The sequence below is a fragment of the Schistocerca nitens genome, chromosome 1 (genome assembly GCF_023898315.1).
Source record: "Schistocerca nitens isolate TAMUIC-IGC-003100 chromosome 1, iqSchNite1.1, whole genome shotgun sequence".
Taxonomy (NCBI): Eukaryota; Metazoa; Arthropoda; class Insecta; order Orthoptera; family Acrididae; genus Schistocerca; species Schistocerca nitens.
Genome location: NC_064614.1, coordinates 168882541 through 168907521, shown reverse-complemented (window position 1 = coordinate 168907521; position 24981 = coordinate 168882541). Strand labels below are relative to the sequence as shown.

At 41.8% G+C, this 24981-nt stretch overlaps 1 protein-coding gene across 1 annotated transcript in view; it reads left to right on the top strand.

The window, feature by feature from the left end:
• LOC126234570 (rap guanine nucleotide exchange factor 6-like) overlaps positions 1-22314 on the top strand; it is a 224819-nt gene extending 202505 nt beyond the window's left edge. The window contains exon 3 of the mRNA XM_049943316.1: positions 22197-22314. Within this exon, the coding sequence (XP_049799273.1) occupies positions 22197-22314 (118 nt within the window). The remainder of the gene's footprint in view (positions 1-22196) is intronic.
• The last annotated feature ends 2667 nt before the right edge of the window (positions 22315-24981 follow it).

The window sequence follows — 24981 nt, the reverse complement described above, 5'->3', positions numbered from 1 at the left end:
GCACCGCATGTTTTGATAAATACAAAGTGTTTACAAACATATGAGTCTCAAAGATGCTATGATATATCGTTACATAAAGGCGTTTCAGTTATATAAGTGAATGAGATCTTTCCCCAAACATGGGGCATCTTTATAATGTTACGATATATCATAGCATTTTTGACACTCATATGTTTGTAAACACTTTGTATCTATTAAAACATGCGGTGCATGTTAGAAGTCTGTTCTGTAACTAATGTGAAGTGCTCAGTGATACAAATTTATGTGCGCAACAGTAGGAATGTGGTGGACAAATCTGAAGCGCTCAATTATACAAGTTTATGTGTGCAATGATGGGAATTTGGCGAAAACTACGAACGCCGTCTGCTGGATGAAAACTATGAAAAAAGTACTCGAAACCGGCATTTCACGTGAGTCACATCCCAATGCAAATCTGTAACGCAGCGATCAGTATGACGTGCTTATAATTATGTATTATTTGTATTTTCGGACAGCTAATCAGTAAAAAATGCACCATGTGTTCTGATGAAAGCATGAAAGCCGTCTGACGATGAACTGTAATGATTCGTAACAGGTAACGGTACCTTTTCTGAATAAAGGAACTTATTTTAAGTTAGTGGCGAAGTTAGTGTTACGACATCAAGGACTAACTTCTTTGATAGTAGAGGGAACTGTACGGGAAGACAGAGATTGGCATACGTACATCAAATAATCGAGGACTTAAGTCGCAAGTGCTACTCTGGGATGAAAATTTTGGAACAGGAGACGAATTCGTGGCGGGCCGAATCAATCCAGTTAGAACACTGATTAAGGGGAAAAAGTTTAAGCATTGTTAGGAAAGTCACTTACCTCCAATATTGCTTTGATGCAGTTTGTGTTGTCCAGTGGGTCAGGCACCGATTTCACGTAGACTGATTCGTAAAGTACAGTGGTGCAGGATTTTCTTGTTCAAAATTAAATTCCACTTTAAATTCCACTTTAGATGCCACTTCGTTCTCTTATTGCTGAACATTTCACTACTCACAAGGGAATAGTTAGACTTGTCACGTCGAAACCTGTGTTGCTTTATTTACCACTGTGAGTTAACGTCGACCAAAAGTCCGTGCGCAGTGTTTTAGCTGTTGACATGACCTTGAAATCTGTAAAAAAGCTTTATGAGGGAAGACATTCGTAGCGTGGTTTTCACATTTGTAACTGGCTATTTTACGGCTCTGACCGCCATCACTACTGCATGGAAACGCCGTCTAGGGCGTTAGCTAGGCGCCGCTCTCTTGCCACAGCAATGAGACAGCTGGTTCGCCCAGTGAAAGCGATTGTAAGATAATAAGCATTAGCTGAAAAGTACAACTAATATGTTATCTACAACATTCTTTCCAAATTTTTGTGGCATCTACACAAATCAATATTCGGTTAGGAACACGTCAAAAGTAATTTTATTTCTTGTAACTACCGCAGAAATGCGAAATATTGATGCACTGTTCCAAACATACATTTTTTGTGCATCAAGAACATACACATCACGGCGACATATAACAGCCCTGCGTGTTATGGACATTATTAGACGTTCTTAGAAAAAATTGTGCCTGTGTTAGAAATGAATCAGGTAAGTATGTTTCGACGAATGCCACCCATGTTAAAGAACATTTTGAAACCGTGGAGAGAAACTTCAGAATATTGTCACGATGTAGACTGGAAACTGCAGTGACCTGCACACAATAATTTTCTGTGTTAATATTCTGTAAAATGCGTTGCACTGACTAAAAACTTCTGTCGAGTGGTTGAATTCATGTCCTGGATGGAATTTGAAGTATTTCTTCTTCTTTTACAGAGTGAGCTCTAAATTTAGCTTTTAATGAGTAAGAACTTTTATGACATTGTAAGGTTGCGGGGGTTTGTTTTTGCTTGCTTGTTCTTGACTTAAAAGCAACTCTGTGAGATGAAATGACAAGTTTATTGTCACAATATTTCTCACCACATTACAGCTTTTCACACAGTGTTCAACTCGCCAACATGAAAACAGCGCAATGGATAACGCATCTTGCCAACATCAAAAAGTGAAATAAGTTTATACACAACAATGTTAAATATTAACTCTCTGAAAGAACATTAATCTTAAGCACAATTATATGAAAGTTTAATTGGACATTTCTTTACAAAATTGCTCCTACACATACATTATGATGTTGGTCAGTACTACGAAAATCGTCCGATACCGGTTCATAGTTCGGTACTATTTAGGATGACAATCAAATTTATGGTGGATGGTTAGTCAAGTGACAAATCTGAGCGCAAGATTACCCAAGGCTGCTCGAGCTACAGTGGACGCAAGCTGGTGAACCAACAAAGTTTACACCTCTGCACGCGGTATTTACCTTGAGCTGCGACGTGCTGCTGTCTGCAAGGCCGCTCTCTCCCACTGAAATTCCTGCAAAACTTATCTGGCCTTTGCTGAACTTTCCAGCAGAAACTTTCCCTATGTTTCTCGATATGCGGGAAAATATGTACTCAGCCCTAGTCTTATTATGTGGCGATATAGGCGCTCATGGTTGGAGCAGCGTGCATATTATAGTGCCCTCTCAGTTCTCGCAAGAACAGTTAACTAATTTGGCTGGTTCGTTTCTCCACAGTTGGAGCTAAACGTTGCTACAACTAATTTTAGCTGGAGTGCAGCCGCTGTGAATGCAGTGTCCACACAAATTTCTTCTCTGCGTCGTACGGAGCGTTAAGCGCTCTGTTCTGCACTTGCGCCAGTTCAGAGAAGAGTCCCTTCAAAATTTCTCTCTTGTCCTACTCATGGCAGAACTGCCTCCCTCCACTTAGGTTCCTTTTTCACGTCACGGCGTTTTTCGACGATAGGAGCATTCCTCTTATTTTTTAGAAACACCCTCTAGCAATCGCAACGTCCCTTCTATCAAACTGCGTCGAAACTTCGGTAGTTTTCTCCTTCCTAGTGAGTTTCTGCCAATCGGACGTTTTGTGCCCGTTCTAGACGCCTAAAGTACATTGATTGACCTTTCCGTGTGTCGCACTTGCTGGACGAAAACGCGTCAGTTGCTTTTGTTCGTATCCCATTGGAATTTCGAAACAGTTTTGTAAAGCTTCTTCTCTGCTCTTGTACTGATGCCCCCACTACAGGCGGCCCTCCAGCTTGAATCGCCTGGCCCGGGGTCGCTGTCCTCCTTTTTGCCACCCCTTTAAGCGGTTGCCGGCGTAAGTCCCACAGCGCAGCTTCGCTATGCCATTGTGGAGCTGGCTTCTCAAAGCGACTCGACTCACGTTCCCTGTTTTACCTTCCGCTCAAAGACATGCATTGTATAGGAATGGTCCGCTAATTACCATCGATTGACTGTCATCCCTTTTTACATTACATATTGGTCATAACTGTCGATTTACGTTAGGTGTCACTTTCACCTTCTCATTGCGATTTGTAAAGGTCACATGTAAGGTGCGAACCTGACCATTTATTCTGCCACCTTACAACCTGATCACGATTCCTAAAGAACAACAAGACATTTGTCCAGCAGAATGGAAGAAAAGCACGACGCATGGAAACTGCAACATTTTCATTTCCCACTTTCCCCAACTTCGATGCGTTTACCACAAGACTGTATGCATAGAACATCGCTCTTTTGAAATGTGGTTCAAAATGTCTGATTCTTGAAGACATACATATAGTTTGGAAAACAATTAACATCCAAACTAATCTTGGCCATTATAGTGTACGAACTCGTGAGTGCCATTGTGGACTGCGCTGTAGCGTTTGTATGCTTGTCCCCTTTCAAGGACAGAACTCTTTTAGCACAATTTCTTTTTTGAAAACCGGACTGATCTGCATTGTGATTCACTAAAACTAGCCATTTTATGCTCTGCTTTCGTAATAAAAACTATAATTTCGGTTTGAATCACTTCATTTTCCTATCTGTTTCTCGATACAAATTTTGTAATTTTTCGTGCCACGGCTTTGTGATCTTTTTGAAGCGAACAATCCAACTTTGAGAAACTGTAAATTCTGTAGCACCTATCTTGGTGGCAATACAAGAAGCAAAATAACGTTAAGTTTTATCGGTGACACTAAAAGACTGTTGGGAAATAGCTCAAAGAGTCACGCATTTAACCCCGTCGCAATTTCCAGTCGACCCTTACGTCTTCCAGTAACTTCCTTTTTCCACCTACACAATTCACGTCCAGAACAGACTAAACTATTTTGAACAGTACTGACACGCAGGTGTTGCTTAGCACTTTCGCTCAGCAAATACCTCACCGCTTTTCCGTTGTCTGATAAGGTAATTTTAGTTCCTAGCTCCATCTCTCCCCTGTCCTCGTCCGTGTTCTCCATGCTTGCTACTTTGAGACTCCCTTAGGAGGTAGAACGTAATTGCTTTCTGACTTTTGCTTCTTAACAATTGATTCGCCTCGATGGGCAATGAATCCACCACCTTCAGTGCGGATGCACGAAATTTCGCTGCTAAATTAACCATCTGTTCAAAGACAGACAGTATCCGGCGGTACCTAACCTAGTACGAGATGCAGTGGTGGTATGGCTTTACCTGCTGCAGCGCGTTTGCAAATTCTGCAGTATGCTGACATACATGCAGTAGGATATTGGAAACTTACATTTGAATATTATGAAACAGCTCGAATAAAACGATCTGTTGACAAATAACCTGTCGTATTCAAAAAATATCGTTTCTATGTATTACAACTGGCTCCTTACTCACCAGAAGTAATGAATACTATCGACACGAAATCTTGTTTCCGTATTCGGGGATTCCCAAAAGGCTTTTGTCAACGTTACTGTAGGTAGTAGTTAACAGGAAGTCTTAAAGTGAACCAAGAGTGGTTGTAAACGATGTAGCAGATAATCAGAGTAGGTATCTTAGATGATGCTGTAGCTTACCTTCTAGTAACCTCTTTAGAAGATCAATACGAATTATAAAATAATTTATACAAGATACCTGCATGTTGGAAAAACGGACAATTGACCCAAAACAATAAAAGTGAGGGGTCCTCTACATGAGTACTAAAAACAATCCGTTAAATTTTTTACACGATAAATCAACAAAATTAGTAGTTGTCGATCCAACTAAATACCTAGAGATTACAGTTATGAACAACTTTAATTGCAGACGAAAGACTGTTTCATTTGTGGAATGAAAGAAAGACGAGAACAGAAGAATAGTCATGTGATCTTAGATCACAGGTTCCTGACAAGGGAACCTCCCCATCGCACCGCACCCCCCCCCCCCCCCCCCCCCCTCAGATTTAGTTATAAGTTGACACGGTGGATAGGCCTTGAAAAACTGAACACATATCAATCGAGAAAACAGGGTTGTATGGAACTATGAAAAAAATAAACAAAATATACAAACTGAGTAGTCCATGCGCAAGATACGCAACATCAAGGATAATGTGAGCTCAGGAGCGCCGTGGTCCCGTGGTTACCGTGAGCAGCTGCGGAATGAGAGGTCCTTGGTTCAAGTCTTCACTCGAGTGAAAAAGTTTACTTTCTTTATTTTCGCAAAGTTATGATCTGTCCGTTCGTTCATTGAGGTCTCTGTTCACTGTCATAAGTTTAGTGTCTGTTTTGCGGCCGCACCGCAAACTTACAGTACGGAAAATATTCATTGACCTTGTTATTGACGTCGCGAGCTATATTTTCTGGATTCATATTTCCCACGGAATATATCTAACGTATTGAATGCACTCTCGTCTAAAGTAGCGAACAGTCAACTGCCAGCCAGGGAGCCTCGTTAGCAGGAATACTCTCTCTTCCGTGCGCTGTAATCGACTGACGTCGTCTGTTTCGATGTCTGTTTCGATGTCTGTTTCGATGTCTGTTTCGATGTCTGTTTCGATGTCTGTTTCGATGTCTGTTTCGATGTCTGTTTCGATGTCTGTTTCGATGTCTGTTTCGATGTCTGTTTCGATGTCTGTTTCGATGTCTGTTTCGATGTCTGTTTCGATGTCTGTTTCGATGTCTGTTTCGATGTCTGTTTCGATGTCTGTTTCGATGTCTGTTTCGATGTCTGTTTCGATGTCTGTTTCGATGTCTGTTTCGATGTCTGTTTCGATGTCTGTTTCGATGTCTGTTTCGATGTCTGTTTCGATGTAGCCTTCCCCATACGACGCCGCAGTTACCTCGCATCGGACGGACGGACAGATAATAATTGTCTCACAATAAAAATTTATACTTTTCGCTCAAGGGAAGACTTGAATCAAGGACCTCTCGTTCCGCAGCTGCTCACGCTAACCACGGGACCACGGCGCTCCTGAGCTCACACTATCCTTGATGTTGCCTATCTTGCGCATGGACTACTCAGTTTGTATATTTTGCTTATTTTTTTCATAGTTCCACACAACTTCGTCCTGTTTTCTCGATTGATCTGTGTTCAGTTTTTCAAGGCCTTTCCGCTGTGACATCTTATAACTAAATCTGAAGGGGGTGCGATGGGGAGGTTCCCTTGTGAGGAAACTACATCCGGCGCCCTCTAGCGGCGGCGCTTTGAAGTAGCGCAACAGGTGGGCGTGCACTGTCGCCATGGCAGCAGGATGCAGCGGTTTCCGGGCGGCTGGACAAAGAAACTCGCTTCACGTCAGCTGCCGGCAGTGCTAAGCCGAGTCGATACGAAAGTCCTTCTGGAAGTCGAGCAATAAAAATTCGTTCCCAAGTTGGGGGGGGGGGAGGGGGGGGAGGAAACAGAGTGAACGTGCGGTGCACTCCTGCCTCCACCTGTTCAAGGTTTGCAGCCTTGGTGGCCAGTTAACAGTACAGACAAGAAGCTTCTGAAATGAGATTCTCCAGAAGAGTTCTGGAGGTTCGATAGGCCTAGTAACTAACGAGCAGGTACTGAATCGAATCGGGAAAAATAGAATTTTGTGGCACAGTTTGATTAAATGAAGGGATCGGTCTATAGGACAGATCCTGGGGCATCAAGGAATAGCTGGTTATGGAGGGACATTTACTGGGAAAAAACTGTAAGCAGTTTAAAGTGGATATAGGTTGGAGTAGTTATTCGGAGACGCAGAGACTTACACAGGATATCATAGAGCAGAGAGCTGCATCAAACCTGTTCTCGTACAAAACGATGACGACTTGTTAGCTGAAACTGCATGGAAGACGTGAAGAGCCTTCATTTCTGCCTCCCGATTGAAATTGTGCAGGATGAGGCTAATAGGACAGCAAGAAACTTGGAGTAATTAGGAGACCGATTACAAACTATATTGTAACACATCCAGCACCAGTCTAGATCTCTAAGCTGTGGTACCCACGTCCCGAAGTGTGCGTATGAAAATCTTTCTTTACGATTATCTGTGTAGTAGTTCTGTATCTTTTGTGAAGAACGCTATTTGTCTTACAAGGGAAATAACTTCACCTCATATCTTAGGAGGAAAAACACTGCAGCAAGATATGAGCCCCAGCAATCGACCCTGCACGAAAATTTAGGCCATAATTTTGTCAGTACGCAGCAATAACCTTCGGAATGCAGTTTTTAAATATGCGCACAAATCATTTGTCACCCCACCGTCCCACTGCAGGTGCCTAATGGCAGTGTGAGCCGCACGGGGTAGCCGCGTGGTCTTTAGTAGTGGGTAAGTCTGGGGACCGATGACCTCAGCAGTTTGGTCCCATAGGAACTTACCAGCACATAATTTTTTGCAGAGTGCGAAGTATTGCACAGTCGAATGACAGTCAGCATCTTCCCATTGGCAGGATGTTAAGAGCGATGGAACAGGAAGTGGAGGGGTCTGCCGAACTTGTTTAGAAATATTGTTCGTGTACACGTTCTTTCACGCGTAAACAGTATTTAATGACACCGTCACACACATACATATTTACTAGTATTTTAAGTATATATGCATCAAAATAAAAATGTTTTAGAAAATGCATTTTAACTTAGCCATTCGTCTGTAGCATGAAACGTAAGTCTTGTTGTTTTTTGCTTCTCCCTGGATGATGGTTGACAATCAAAACCGGACAGAATAAATCTGTAAAATACAGTACAACAAAGTTAACATGCATTTTCTAACGTATATTCACACAGTAGGGCATCGCCTTCAAAAATGTTTGAAAATAAAGTGAATAACCTAGGCATCTGACAGTAATGATTTTCAATTAATCATGGCAGTTACGTTGAAGAATAGTGCGACTGCAGAAAATGTACCTGACGTTAACGGTGTCCGCTATTCGGTCCAAATAAAATAACGCACAACAGCGACATTAATAATTATATAGTACTACACTGCATTTGTTAATTTCAACATAAACATGTTCAAAGCAGAGAAATTTTTGGTATCAGTTGCACGTTAGAAACCGTGCACTTTGATACAATGAATGAAGTTTACAGACGTTAGGAACACGAACCTCTAATTCTCTCCACTATACCGTACCGTAATAATCCACACTTTTTATCGTGATTTCACCTTCGAAATGCCCGCTCCCGTTTGTGCTCCAGCATCGAGCCGTCACGTTAGAATGTTCTGTCGTCTACGGCCACGTAGACAATATGGCGGTCATGCAGCGCTGTGGTCACATCGAGTGGCCCGGTACCCGCTTGTCGCCGTGTACGACCCGTTCCTGGTTCTACACACGCAACACTGTCGTAACAGTATGTCCTGTACGTGAGTCAATGTCACAGTATGAACAAGCTTGTTTCCCGGAGACCAATCATTCTGCGCTATTCGGACTCGCTTACTGATATTGCGCACTCCGACATCGGTAAGGCTTACTGACACTTACATAGTTCCACTTCGTTTGACGGCCGCCTGAACATGGCTTAAACACATACCCATCCGGTCACACAAGAGAACGCTGCAATATTCCTTACTACTGTTACACACATCTGATTATGAACTGATTGAGACCATTCCTTCTGGGTGCTGAAATAGCAGAGCACAATAAACCTCAACTGTGCGATATTTGACCTTGAAAAAAATAAATACATCAACGAGCCTTGCACTAGCGGGGATTCAAAATTTATACGACGTAGTACTGAATTTAATACTAATACGAAAGCAATATTTGAAACAAATGTAAAACTTTTTGTGCTCAATCCACTATTAGAATTTCAACGCTTGAAGTAATCGATGTTATTCAATCAGTATATTGAGCAAGCAGTAAATGAAACAAAAGAAAAATTCGGAGTAGGAATTAAAATCCATGGAGAAGAAATAAAAACTTTGAGGTTCGCCGATGACATTGTAATTCTGTCAGAGACAGCAAAGGACCTGGAAGAGCAGTTGAACGGAATGGACAGTGTCTTGAAAGGAGGATATAAGATGAGCATCAACAAAAGCAAAACGAGGATAATGGAATGTAGTCGAATGAAGTCGGGTGATCCTGAGGGAATTAGATTAGGAAATGAGGCGCTTAAAGTAGTAAATGAGTTTTGATATTTGGGGAGCAAAATAACTGATGAAGGTCGAAGTAGAGAGGATATAAAATGTATACTGGCAATGGCAAGGACAGCGTTTCTGAAAGTATTTGTATGGAGTTTAGCCATGTATGGAAGTGAAACGTGGACGATAAATAGTTTAGATAAGAAGAGAATAGAAGCTTTTGAAATGTGGTGCTACAGAAGAATGCTGAAGATTAGATGGGTAGATCACATAACTAGTGAGGAGGTGTTGAATAGAATTGGGGAGAAGAGGAGTTTGTGGCACAACTCGACTAGAAGAAGGAACCGGTAGGTAGGAGATATTCTGAGGCATCACGGGATCACCAATTTAGTATTGAAGGGCAGCGTGGAGGGTAAAAATCATAGAGGAAGACCAAGAGATGAGTACACTAAACAGGTTGCAGTAGATATTGGGAGATGAAGAAGCTTGCACAGATCGTGGCTGTTTATTAGAATAACTTCTGCAACTTGCATGAATTTGAACCTGATGACTGTGCCCGTGCCTTGGTCTCCTTGTAAATTTTTATCCTCTATACCAGGTGTGGTCAACCTTTCTAAGCTTAAGACCTACTACACGCAAATTAGGCCGTTTAGAGATCCAATGACTTACGAAATTCGTAAACATTTAAGCACAAAATAACGCTTTAGCCAGAATTAACCATTGTAGTTACACAAAATACATTACAGGTAATTTTATCTCCCGCAAACGTTGTAGGTCTAGTACTCAGTTTTCAAAATATTGCAAATGCGAGAAAAAAAATATACGTAATTATAAATGTTGAGAAAGATTCAGAGTGACGCTTGGCTTTGGCGTGTCATTGGCAAGTTTATTATGAGATTTATTCAAATGAAACCTGGTCAGTGCGTCCACCTTTGCCTTACACGTAAGATGGTACCACGTAACTGCGGGTATGGTGGCGCCGTCTGTTGGTAGAGAGACTGAGGCGTGCGCACAGTTTGATGTTGCACAGCGCCAGTGTGGTTTCACGCCGAAGAGTAGGTGGTTATAAAAGTTATCGTCCACTACCGAAGATGCAGGCGAGGCGAGTATCAGGTACAACGAGGAATAGTTAGATTTTTGGCGGCGGAAGGAGTTGGAGGCCGTGAAGTGTATCGACGGATGAAGGCTGTGTACGATGAGTACAATCTGAGTCGTTAAAGTGTTGTGGAATGGCGCAAACGATTCCTTGAGGGGCGCGAGTCGCTGGAAGACGATGCTCGTCCTGGACAGACTCATCGTATCATTACACCGGGAGTGGTAGCGGATGTGGTTGGTTTAGTCCTGGACAACCGCAGAATCACCGTGAACGAGATCCATCGGTTACTGGTGAAACGTCCCCTTTAGAAAAGTTATACAAGACTGTGCTTAAGCTGAAACACAATATTTTTAGCGCAACGCAATCTGACTTTCAAAAATCCCTACAAAAGAAAGGCCTGACTAACATTAAACTATACCTTTCACAAATCACTTACCTCACAAAAATCTTCGCTACTCAAGCTACTGCAATACAGCGAGCGCCACTACTGCCAGCTAAATAAAAGATTCAAAGTACTGAAGGCACTAACTACTGATAGGCATAGTTAGCAAATGAAAGATTTTGATAGAGAACAACCAATGTATTTACCTCAATAGTCATATATATAGCAGTTCATGACAAATTTCAAAACTCCGCCATCTCTCTCCCCACATCCACCTCTACTGGCGGCTCACCTCCAACTGCGCAACCCTAGGCGCTGTTCACAGCCAGCTGCCTAACACTACAATGGCGAGTATTACAACAATGCAAAGCAGCCACAGACTGCACACAGCACAGCCAGTGATTTTCATACAGAGGTGGCGTTACCAATAAAAAAACCTAAACAGCCTACTTATACTGGTTATTAGCGTTGGAACCGCCCACACCATGATGCACAACACTTGAACCTTAGAAAAATCTGTGCGCAGTGTGTTCCCCACCGACTGACCGCCCAACAGCGCAATACTCGAATGGTGCCATCTTTGAGTCATCTGCACCGTTATCACGAGGAGGAATACGGCTTTCTGTCAAGTACTGTCACAGGTGATGAAACATGGTGTCACCATTTTGAACCGGAGGTGGAAATATGCGACTTCGCCGCCTCCCAATGAAATCAAAGGCCGTGCACACCAGTTCTGCTAAGTTCATGATGTTCTTCTTTTTGGACAAGGGCCCACTGCTTGTCGAGTTCCTGGAACGTGTAACCGCCATCAGTGCCCAGCGTTATCAAAACACTTTACAGAACCTTAGACGAGCCATCAAGTTGGAACGCCGAGGCATGGTTGTCGAATGGCGTTATCCGCCTGCATGACAATGCCCGCCCACACACGGCCAACGCGGAGAAGGCAACGTTACAGCAGTTTCGGTGGGAAACGTTGGAACATCCACCGCACAGTCCCGACCTTTCACCGTGTGACCATGTGTTTGGACCTCTAAAACAAGCTATTGGTGGACATGGATTCGCAACGGACGAGGAAGTGTGTGACTGGGTCCAGGCCTGGATCCGACAGCAGCCTACTAGCTTCTTCAGGGATGGAATCGACCGGCTATTGTCGCAATGGGATAAATGTGCCAACAGTTTTGGCGACTATTTTTGAGTTTGTGTACTGTGTATAACTACATTTTTTTGAGTTAGTAAAATCGTTACCGTTACTTTACAGTAGTGACCGGGTTTCATTAGAATGCCTAACAGATCAAAACGAAAATTTCTGTCCCGACACTGACAATGTTGAGTGTTTATCGAAAAAGTTCATGGCAATCGTAAAATGCGTTTTAGACAGGCACGTGCCGAGTAAAACTGTGAGGGACGGGAAAAACCCACCGTGGTACAACAACGAAGTTAGGAAACTACTGCGAAAGCAAAGAGAGCTTCACTCCAGGTTTAAACGCAGCCAAAACCTCTCAGACAAACAGAAGCTAAGCGATGTCAAAGTTAGCGTAAGGAGGGCTATGCGAGAAGCGTTCAGTGAATTCGAAAGTAAAATTCTATGTACCGACTTGACAGAAAATCTTAGGAAGTTCTGGTCTTACGTTAAATCAGTAAGTGGCTCGAAACAGCATATCCAGACGCTCCGGGATGATGATGGCATTGAAACAGAGGATGACACGCGTAAAGCTGAAATACTAAACACCTTTTTCCAAAGCTGTTTCACAGAGGAAGACCGCACTGCAATTCCTTCTCTAAATCCTCGCACAAACGAAAAAATGGCTGACATCGAAATAAGTGTCTAAGGAATAGAAAAGCAACTGGAATCACTCAACAGAGGAAAGTCCACTGGACCTGACGGGATGCCAATTCGATTCTACACAGAATACGCGAAAGAACTTGCCCCCCTTCTAACAGCCGTGTACCGCATGTCTCTAGAGGAACGGAGGGTTCCAAATGATTGGAAAAGAGCACAGGTAGTCCCAGTCTTTAAGAAGGGTCGTCGAGCAGATGCGCAAAACTATAGACCTATATCTCTGACGTCGATCTGTTGTAGAATTTTAGAACATGTTTTCTGCTCGAGTATCATGTTTTTGGAAACCCAGAATCTGCTATGTAGGAATCAACATGGATTCCGGAAACAGCGATCGTGTGAGACCAAACTCGCGTTATTTGTTCATGAGACCCAGAAAATATTAGATACAGGCTCCCAGGTAGATGCTATTTTTCTTGACTTCCGGAAGGCGTTCGATACAGTTCCGCACTGTCGCCTGATAAACAAAGTAAGAGCCTACGGAATATCAGACAAGCTGTGTGGCTGGAGTGAAGAGTTTTTAGCAAACAGAACGCAGCATGTTGTTATCAATGGAGAGACGTCTACAGACGTTAAAGTAACCTCTGGCGTGCCACAGGGGAGTGTTATGGGACCATTGCTTTTCACAATATATATATAAATGACCTAGTAGATAGTGTCGGAAGTTCCATGCGGCTTTTCGCGGATGATGCTGTAGTATACAGAGAAGTTACAGCATTAGAAAATTGTAGCGAAATGCAGGAAGATCTGCAGCGGATAGGCACTTGGTGCAGGGAGTGGCAACTGACCCGTAACATAGACAAATGTAATGTATTGCGAATACATAGAAAGAAGGATCCTTTATTGTATTATTATATGATAGCGGAACAAACACTGGTAGCAGTTACTTCTGTAAAATATCTGGGAGTATGCGTGCGGAACGATTTGAAGTGGAATGATCATATAAAATTAATTGTTGGTAAGGCGGGTACCAGGTTGAGATTCATTGGGAGAGTGCTTAGAAAATGTAGTCCATCAACAAAGGAGGTGGCTTACAAAACACTCGTTCGACCTATACTTGAGTATTGCTCATCAGTGTGGGATCCGTACCAGATCGGGTTGACGAAGGAGATAGAGAAGATCCAAAGAAGAGCGGCGCGTTTCATCACAGGGTTATTTGGTAACCGTGATAGCGTTACGGAGATGTTTAATAAACTCAAGTGGCAGACTCTGCAAGAGAGGCGCTCTGCATCGCGGTGTAGCTTGCTCGCCAGGTTTCGAGAGGGTGCGTTTCTGGATGAGGTATCGAATATATTGCTTCCCCCTACTTATACCTCCCGAGGGGATCACGAATGTAAAATTAGAGAGATTAGAGCGCGCACGGAGGCTTTCAGACAGTCGTTCTTCCCGCGAACCATACGCGACTGGAACAGGAAAGGGAGGTAATGACAGTGGTACGTAAAGTGCCCTCCGCCACACACCGTTGGGTGGCTTGCGGAGTATAGATGTAGATGTAGATATAACGTGGTGAAAAAGTTTTCGGAGCCAACCTTACTCAGTCTGAAAGACGAGGCTGTCAGTCAGTTTATTCCCATACTTACATTGCCCTGTCTTCATCGTTGAAAACGCTGCCTCACGCAGATAAATTTATCTAAAACCCGATAACACTTATTAAACCACTTTTCACATATTAGGGTAAGATTTTACACTAAATAATTTCCTAAGCTTCCCTTCATTTTACTCTGACTTTAAGGAAATTATTTTGAAATCGAATTATACGATCTTAAAATTCAGTCTCACTACAAGAGAAAGCAGTGCTCACTTTATGTGAAATATCTTTCACATATACTTTTTAGAAACGTTGAGCTATGAAAGCTACAAGAGGTTCCAGTGTTTTGAAATCTTCATTGGAGACATAAGAGGTACGAGGGTTTTTTTTTCTTCCTTGAAGTTTTTAACTCATCTAGTTTAAATGCCATACCAATTACAAATGTCAGTTCTAACAATCAGGTCAAATAGCTCACAGCGTGCCAAGTTACAGTTCGCCAGTAGTAGCCACACCGCGCAGGAGGAAAGTTGGTGAAACGCAGCTGGAGACGGAAGAGTATTGGCTGTTTTACCCCCTACTAATACCATGCAAAACACTGTTGTTGTTGTTGTGGTCTTCAGTCCTGAGACTGGTTTGATGCAGCTCTCCATGCTACTCTATCCTGTGCAAGCTTCATCTCCCAGTACCTACTGCAGCCTACATGGTCAACAAACCGGTACACTACAAAACAGTTTATTTAAATAGATTTCGGACAAAGATATTGAAAGATCAAAACATAAAGCCATAGCGATTGAGCGATCGGTCGCAATCGACGCGTTGAGCACTCAAGTCAAGCTGTGTTACAGCTTTCTCCCTCCCCCCTCTCTCCCCCCCCCCCCCCACAGCCCCACCCCCACCCAGTTCCATTCAGTACCTCCGACGCAATCAACCCATCTAATCTTTACCGTTCTTGTAATAGCACCACATTTCAAAAGCATCCACGTTTCACATCCGAAGTGCTTTCACCGGGTATGGATGAGACGTCTTAGTTTTCAAGGAATGTACCAAGAATGTGTGTTTATGCAATATGCATTAGCGTGGACCCACATTTTCCTTTTTTCTTTTTGGTTTTCATAGTCTTCTGGCGAAAATGCTACCCAGTTGCTTTAAATTTCCTACAAAAGGGGTTCTATTAATTTTTTTCTGTAGGACGAATAATCTCCGCATAGCAGGGTTTGGAAAATTCGGAGATAATGAAAATAACTTTTAGTAATATAATATTGATTATTTTAAATGAAGCAAGGTAAGGAGAAATATTAATTGTGTGTAACTGTATCTACGACCAGTAAAACCGTTTGGGATAAATTATGTTCAGGGGGGTGGGGCGGGGGGGGGGGAGGGGGAGGGAGGGATCGAGAGCACATGAGCGAGGGAAGGTAGGTCGCCGAATTTCTTACTTCATAGGTCTGAAAATTGAAGAGCAAGCAGATGCTTACCCACTCTGTCTACTGTACTACGCCACAGAAAGCCACTAAAGGGTATGTCACAAAGTTATTTCGACATTTGCGCAGCTCACCATATGAATCACAGGTGATGAGAGGAGAAGCATATGGACTGAATCAATTGGATCCATACTGTGTGGCAGCTGTAGCGTTCACTCAAGGAGCCAACTTCCACCACCACGGACACTGCTTACTTCCACTTCAGACACACCATACCTGCACAGCATTGACTATCCAGTTCTCTTAACTGAACAGACAAAATGTCTTCACTGGCTTTGTGTTTACACAGTGGAGTTGTTAGCAGTTTATGAAGTGAGTACATAATTGCAGTTGATAAGTGAGATTTTATGTAAAATGAGTTTCTATAGACAGTGGCGGAGGAGGACTTACGAAAGTAAGTGTAATGTCAGTGATCTATGTAGTGTTGGTGGGAAAAGAAATGGATGCTGTCGTCGACAGCATATTCTAAAGCTGTGTAATCGTATTGTAGTCACTTAATGGAGAATTAATGAATGACCAGAAAATGTTAGTGGTAGGCTGCGCAAATCGCTTCAATTCAGGGATTGGCGGCTGTTGTAGAACAGGCTGCACAGAGTAGAGTTACTTACCATACGTACAGTGTCACCTTCCAAGTAGGGTGTGAATGCGTCTGATGCAATAAGACTGAGCATGATAAAATCTACAACAGTAGTGTGCTGTGATGCGTTACTCGACCTACATTGAAAAATATGAAGTTCCATAGCAACTAGGTGACCTAGGTGTCCTTGGTGTCCTTCTCTGGTTACGGAGGGGGCCAATTTAAGCCTCTGGAGCTCGTCAGAGCAGAGGCTGGGGTGATAAATTTGATAACACTTTTTTTTGGGGGGGGGGGAGAGGTGGGGGGGACACCAGTCTTCTGAATGCTTTGATGCAGCCCACCACGAATTCCTCTCGTATGCCAAACTCTTCATCTCACAGTAGTACTTTCAACCTACGTCCTCAATTATTTGCTGGATGTGCTCCAATTCCTGTCTTCCTCTACAGTTTTTGCCCTCTACAGCTCCCTCTAGTACCATGGAAGTCATCCCTTCGTGTCCTAACAGATATCCTATCATCCTGTCCCTTCTCTTTCAGTGAATTTCCGTTTATTCCCATATGATTCTGCGCAGAACCTTATTCCTTACCGTATCAGTCCAGCTAATTTTCAGCATTGGTCTGTACCACCACATCTCAAATGCTTCGATTCTCTCTTGTTTTGGCTTTCCCACAGTCCGTGTCTCTCTACCATACAATGCTGTGCTCCAAACGTACATTCTCAGAGATTTTTTCTTCAGATTAAGGCCTTCGTTTGATATTAGTAAACTCCCCTTGTCCAGAAATGCTGTTTTTGCCAGGGCTAGTCTGCTTTTGATGTCCTCCTTGCTCCGTCCGTCATTTGTTATTTTGCTGTACAGGCAGCAGAATCCCTAAACTTAAACTACTTCGTGACATCAGCCTTGATGCTAAGTTTCTCGCTGTTCTCATTTCTGCTACTTCTCATTACTTTCGTCTTTCTTCGATTTAACCTTATTCCGTTTTCTGTACTCATTAGACAGTTCATTCCATTCAGCATATCATGTAATTCTTCTTCATTTTCACTCAGGATAGCAATGTCATCTGCGAATCGTATCATTGATATCCTTTCACCTTGAATTTTAATTCCGCTCCTGAAGCTTTCTTTTATTTCCATCATTGCTTCTTCGATGTACAGATTGAACAGTAGAAAGACTACATCCTTGTCTTACACCCTTTTTAAAAATGGTTCAAATGGCTCTGAGTACTATGGGACTTATCATCTGAGGTTATCAGTCCCCTAGACTTATAACTACTTAAACCTAACTAACCTAAGGACATCACACACATCCATGCCCGAGGCAGGATTCGAACACACCCTTTTTAATCCGAGCACTTCGTTCTTGGTCATCAAACTCTTACTGATTCCCTCATCCTGTTAAAAGTATTCCAAGAAATGATAATGGGGACAAGACGTGGTGGTGCACATGTTGACAATGTGTTACACTTGAGACAGACTCTCAATTGAAGTAAAAGGTTGATAGCTCCAACTGTGGAGCTTTTCTACATAATACCTCATTTGGAAACGGCAAATAAATAATCAATAAATTGAAAATATGTGCGCTACTAAACACAAGGTAAGAGAAGTTCTGTTGCACACTCACAAGAGAATTGGACAGGAAAATCTGTAAACTGAAAAATTAACAGCAGTCGTGGGAGGGGAAGTTGCCTTACCCGGAAGATTTACGTAGATTCTCTCCATATGCTTTTCTTGCTTTCGTATTATTAGTAACTGATACCCGTATTCCATGCGGTGTGTATTGGTGTATATTTACATTAAGCACCTTAAGTAACAGGTCATCTTCTTCTTTCAGTCTTTTCTTTATTATTTCATCATGAGCCGGCACAAGATAGGGCTTTTTTGTATTTGTGCTCATCTTCGATTTGTACTTGCTCTCGTATACCATCAACGGTCTGGAGATTACGCACCCGCCCGCATCTCGTGGTCGTGCGGTAGCGTTCTCGCTTCCCACGCCCGGGTTCCCGGGTTCGATTCCCGGCGGGGTCAGGGATTTTCTCTGCCTCGTGATGGCTGGGTGTTGTGTGATGTCCTTAGGTTAGTCAGGTTTAAGTAGTTCTAAGTTCTAGGGGACTAATGACCATAGATGTTAAGTCCCATGGTGCTCAGAGCCATTTGAACCATTTTTTTTTTTTTTGAAGATTACGCACCCGACTGAAATACAAATATTTACTCACCTTGTGGATGCGCCTGATCCTGACTTTGGGGATTTCGTGCCGTGCAGTCCACGACCAGAAGCACTCCTGAGATTCTTCCTCCTCTTCTCTGACGAATAATGAATGCGTTAGGTACTAGCGATCTGTGTTTGCACTTTGAGAAAGACTTGCGGAGTGTTTTGTTAAACGAGATCCCTGTAAGCTGCAAATTACACACGTTCACTAAAATTAAGTGAGACATAATGTTTTTGAAACATCCGATGCTCTTTGTATTTCCACCTAAGACGCTTGTTCATGGAATAGGTAGTTCATGGTTGTGGTTTGTTGCTCTTGAAGCACAGATGGACATTCGTACAAGTTACGGAAACGTGGCGACTTGCGGTAATAATAATCACTTAAAGCGACGGTCGGCTGTCTGCCAGAAATCCACGTTGATAAAGTACAGGTCACAGAATCACGCATGGTAATAGATTCTTTTACAGAGATTAAAGACTATTCAGATCTATCTTTTGCAGCTGCTAAAAAATGCGTAAGTATTTTAGCATAATCGTATCCTTTTATTCATTTAAAACAGTCTGGAATGAACAGTTGCAGACAACTTGTAGTTAGGGCAACCACAGCTAGGAGTATGTAACTTCTTCCGCTGTATTTAGTCCTTTATTTTTAGGTCACTGCCGGTTTCACGGCATTAAGAGTCGCATCTTCAGGTGAACGTAGCCATAACAATAAATAAAGAAACAATAACAATCCTGAGACATTCACTGCTATGACGATTCCCTAAAATTATTTTTTTTAATTTTTGACGGATAACGAATGATGTTTACCAAGTACCGATCTTTTTAGCTTTAATGTTCTAGTTATGTGAGTAAAAATATTTTAACATTGATATGTAAACGATTTTAAAAGATTTTTAAAATGTTAAGAATGATGAGAGAATTTTAGAAAATCGCAATATCAGTGGCTGCCTCAGTATTTTTATTCTTTCTTAATTTATTGTTGTGCAGATCTTCACCTGAAGAGTGGCTCTTGCCGGCCGTTGTGGCCGAGCGGTTCTAGGCGCTTTAGTCTGGAACCGCGCTACTGGTACGGTCGCAGGTTCGAATCATGAATCCGGCATGCATGTATGTGATGTCCTTAGGTTAGTTAGGTTTAAGTAGTTCTAAGTCTAGGGGACTGATGACCTCAGATGTTAAGTCCCATAGTGCTGAGAGCCATTTGAACCATTTTTAGAGTGGCTCTTAATCCCATGAAACCAGTAGCCATATAAAAATAAAGTACTAAATATAGCTGAAGCGGATTATCAGTATCCAGGATGAATAAGAACAGACTTTCAAAAGATGTTGCAGTGTGATTTTTATCTACAACGTTTTTGTCTGATTTCCGCTTCCATCTGCGTGCACTTTTCCGAGGTACTCCATACTAAGGCATCATTTCACCTTGGTTTGCAGCGCTACGCATTTCTAAATGCAAACTACGACAAAATATTGCACCAATAATGTTTATTTACTTTCCGCTGGTTAAATGAATGTGTGTTCTGTGTTAGTATTGATGTCAACTTAACCGCTAGTTCTTGTTTTCAATTTATGTAGAAAACGTTCTTTTGGTTTGCCATAGTGTACTAAGTTATTTCATTTGTGTTAATATGTATTTACATGCATTAGAAGGATGGAGTGGTGTGGTAGTTAATTATCTAAGTGGAAAGTGGGTGAAGGGAGGAGGGAAGTGAACAGTTAATCCAAAGCATACAAAGAGAAAATGGGTTGTAAGACGTCTATATTTCTATTGCTTATTGTCAAATCACAATCTATGAAAGATGTTTATATTTTATTAATAGGATTAAGTAGAAATAATTAATATTTGTCATGTTGGAAATAATTGTGGTAGCAGGGAATGTCTGCACCAAAGTATTGTTGGCAGGAGAGACCGCACATTGGTATAATTTTAAAAAGCGCGGGAGCGACCGCGTATGGATACATTTTAAAAAAAGAGCGAGAAAGACCGCTCATTGATACATTTTGTAATGGTAGCAGGGATTGTCTGCACCAGAAAGCATTGTTGGCAGGAGAGACCGCACTTTAGCGTTCGTAGGAAGTCAGTAGTAAGCGAGAAGTGAAGCGAGTCGGTAGCAGGTCTGACGCAAGAGGTTGAGAGGAGCGGTGTGCCTGCCAGCCACTAGCTATGATTTACAAGAGATTATAAACGGATGTACAGGACATCACCTAACTATTATCATAAGAGGAACTAATATTATTAAATTATTTTTTTGAGAAACTCATAACTACTGAAGGTATGTTTGCGCAATGCTAGTTCTAAGATTATTGTAAAAAGTAAGTCCCATTTGAACGTTTGTAAAATCATTTAATTCAGAATATAATTAACTTTTGCCAGCAATATTGCATTTCTAATTATAATCCACCCCAAAAACCATCAACGTAAAACTTTGCAAAATTTTATTGTTGTCAAGAAAAAGTTTAACTATGAATTACGTAACTTCAGTCAAATTAATTAAAGAATGTCAGCTTTGCTATTAAAGAATGTCAGCTTTGGTAATAAATACAGCCACTTATTATGAAAGCCCACCAGCAGCTAATAGAGTATAGTAAAACAGTAAGTATATTCATGTCGCAGTTCGATGTAGCAGTCAGATGGCGATCCAGTAACAGTAAAAAAAGGTAAGGAACAGTTTTGGGTTATTGCAGATAATGACTGAGGGCCACGACGACGACGACACATTCTATGTTTCGTCGAAATAATCAGAAAACCACTTTTAATAAGCAGCAATTAAATTTGTATGCGAAGATTGAGAAAGAGAAGAAATTTCAAAGGGAAGATTTCATTTGTTATTATTAAGCAAGAGATACAAATCCTAAGGGAAGGTTACATAGGTTATTGTAAAAGAGAAGGTTTTCATTAACAAAAGAGGTATAGAGGAGACGGGAAGGTTTCAGGGTAAAGGGAAGGGAGGGGGAGTAGAAGTATTCTGGTGGTGGTGAGAGAGAGAGAGAGAGAGAGAGAGAGAGAGAGAGAGAGAGAGAGATACCTTATGTCTTTGGTTCTGCCAGTCATCGCTTCACCAAGGACATAGCCTACCTGCATTACGCGCCGATACAACAACAGAAAGAGTACTAACTGTCCTGCGCAGCCTAATATTGCGTTTTGAGAGCAAATTCTTTCTGGGATCTTGGCCCACTACTCGTAACCAGTGCTGCTATAATGCGAAGAATTGAATGAATGCCTGAAATGATCTGCATGTTTCAGAATGAAATGTCTTCATTATGGTCTCTTTGTATTGAAAACAAATTCTGAAAATGGTAAGTGGCTTTCGCTTCAGCCGTACTCCGCTACCAGTGGGAGAGGAGCAAACTCTGACATCGTCCTCCCATAATTTGACACAGCTTTGTAGTGAACACCCGCGCGTCGGTCGTAGCTATCACACGCTATGATACGTCGACGCTACTGTTACTTAAATTAGACCGAAGTCAGATCGGCCACTCACGAAACGCTAATTGGTAAATACTTTTCAAAATTTGAAAATCAATGAAGCTATTCTATGCCACGTACATGTAATTATCTATTTACGTTCTTCCCTGTCCTTATAATTTATGTCCCACTGTAAGATGGCGGTATTGTGTATTATTGGTTTATAGTCAAAAAGTTATGATTTCGTATATATTTAAATCTTGCTGTTTACACTTCATAAACTGTACAGTGTATGTTTGCACGTGCTGATTTGTAAGAGGAAGTGAATAAATCGAGCGTTCTGTTGGCAGCACTGGCGAACTATCGACGTGCTGGTACATCTTGCTGTCCGGTTCCGTGTTCATCGATGGCTCCATGTTCCTGCCGCGATCCAGGTCAGTGCGCACCGCAGAACACACTATAGTATAAGTAAATAATAATGTGTAAGAGTTTAAAACTGCAGATATTTACCGCCAATATCCAAAAGCAGCACCCAGTTCTGAGAGACGCCACATAATACCCACATCAAATAACAAATTACAAGCAGCAGGTATTTTCTGTGATTTGTCAAAGGCATTTGATTGTGTGAACCACAATATCCTTTTAAATAAATTAGAATTCTATGCTGTCACGGGCAGTGCTGCAAAATGGTTCAAGTCATACCTCGCTAACAGGAAACAAAGGGTGTCAGTGCAAGGTACTAGTGAATTAAATCATAAATCAACAGTCATAAGTCATCAGTCATCATCAGAATGGGAAGAAATTACATGTGGTGTCTCACAAGGATGTATCTTAGGGCCCTTGGTTTTTCGTCTGTACATTAATGATCTCTCATCAGTTACACTGACAGAAGCAGAGTTCGTTTTGTTCGCAAATGACACAGGTATTGCAATAAATAGTATGTCGAGTGTAGTTCTAGAAAGAACTGCTAATGATATTTTCATGGATATTAATAAATGGTTTAAAGCCAACTCACTGACATTAAACTTCGAAAAGACTCACTATATGCAATTCAGAACCTGTAAGAGGTTTCCACACAGCATATGCATAAAGTATGAAGAAGAGCAGACTGAAGAGGTTGACAGTCTTAAATTCCTGGGATTACAACTTGATAATAAATTCAGTTGGGAGGAGCACACCACAGAACTGCAGAAACGCCTTAACAAATCTGTATTTGCAATTCGAGTGTTATCAAACATAGGCGACATAAGAATGAAAAAGCTTGCATACTTTGCCTACTTTCATTCCATAATGTCATATGGTATAATATTTTGGGGTAACTCTTCAAGTCAAACAAAAGTTTTCAGAGTCCAAAAGCGTGTAATACGTATTATTTGTGGAGTAAATTCACGGACGTCCTGTAGGAACCTCTTCAAATAAATGGGTATACTAACTACTGCCTCTCAGTATATTTACTACTTATTGAAATTTGTCGTAAATAATGTATCTCTCTTTCCAACGCCGGCCGAAGTGGCCGTGCGGTTAAAGGCGCTGCAGTCTGGAACCGCAAGACCGCTACGGTCGCAGGTTCGAATCCTGCCTCGGGCATGGATGTTTGTGATGTCCTTAGGTTAGTTAGGTTTAACTAGTTCTAAGTTCTAGGGGCCTAATGACCTCAGCAGTTGAGTCCCATAGTGCTCAGAGCCATTTGAACCATCTCTTTCCAACAAACAGCTCAGTCATACATACAATACCAGGAACAAAAATGATCAGCACAAGGACTTAAAAGCACTTACTTTAGTTCAAAAAGAGTTCCACTACTCAGGAACACTCATCTTCAATAATTTGCCAGCAAACATAAAAAATTTAGTTAAAAATAAAGATCAGTTTAAAAGGCGCCTGAAAGAGTTACTAGTGGCCAACTCCTCTTACATTGACGAATTTTTTAATAGAAACAAATGATGTATTGTATATATTCATACTATTAGTATTGCTGTTTCAGCTTAAAAAAATTGACATGTTCCACATCCACGAGGATCTCCTCAGCACGCATCTAGGGAACGAAAAATTAATCTAATCTGATCTCATCCCAATACTGTAAGAAAATAAAGCGATGTACATATCTGGGAGTGACAGTATCACCATCTACCGTCTACCCCCTTAACCAAATTAAAACAGCATCTTAACATGGTAACTTAGAAATATATTTTTGTTGTGGAGGACGGAGACGTGAGAGAAACATTTTTACGTGTCTTGACGCCGTACTATGCATGCCAGCGATCCAGAAACTTCTCAGCTGCTCTTAAAATTTAAAAGATTTTTCGAAGAAAGACTGTTACTAAATTCTTTCGTGATTACTAAACCACTGCAACATAATTCAAAGGTGACGTGTCAGTTCAAGACTATAATTGGCGGCATCACTGCATAGTGGGCATTGTCGCCTGGATAGCCACGGCATCGTCTACTGCCAAATCCTTGTGAGGGGAACCCTTTCTTTGTGTGAGGAACTAATTCTGCGTAAGACCTACCGACATAACCCATCGGTTCAAAAAGTTTGGAGACTGAATTAATAAAAAATAGTGACGTTAAAGGATGGTATTTTTAATCCTTCAGGTCTTCTGTAGTCTCTCTCCACTGGTCTACAAGAGACAGAACGTTCATACAAGCATGTGAAGCTGTCAGAAAAGTGCTTCTGTGGGATGTTGTTCAACTCGCACGTCACAATGGCTTGAATGTCGGTTATGTCGTCAGCGCCTTGATCCTTCATGTCAATTTCTACAGTTCGTTGTTCTGTGGTAGGTTAGTACTGATCACAGAAAGTCGAGTCGCCTATGATGATTTTTTCCAAAAAATAACTGTCCGCGTTTTGCATTTCAATCCTATAGCGACAGGCTACACGGTCGTCGTCCCGCACGCCTTAACTCCCGGAAAAAAAAATAAACTTTGCACACACTTTTCTCTTCAAAACATTGTGGAAAATATCTTGAACACTTCATTTGGACATGTTGCTCCATTGCGATTCATCACGCAACAACACTGACGTACTACGGCCTCACGTTCACTATTTAAAACTGACTGGCCAAATGCGCGTCTGTTGTTTACAATTGTCAGTTCAAGCTGCTATCGTATTGCGTTGTCGTCGCTTATACGCCAGGA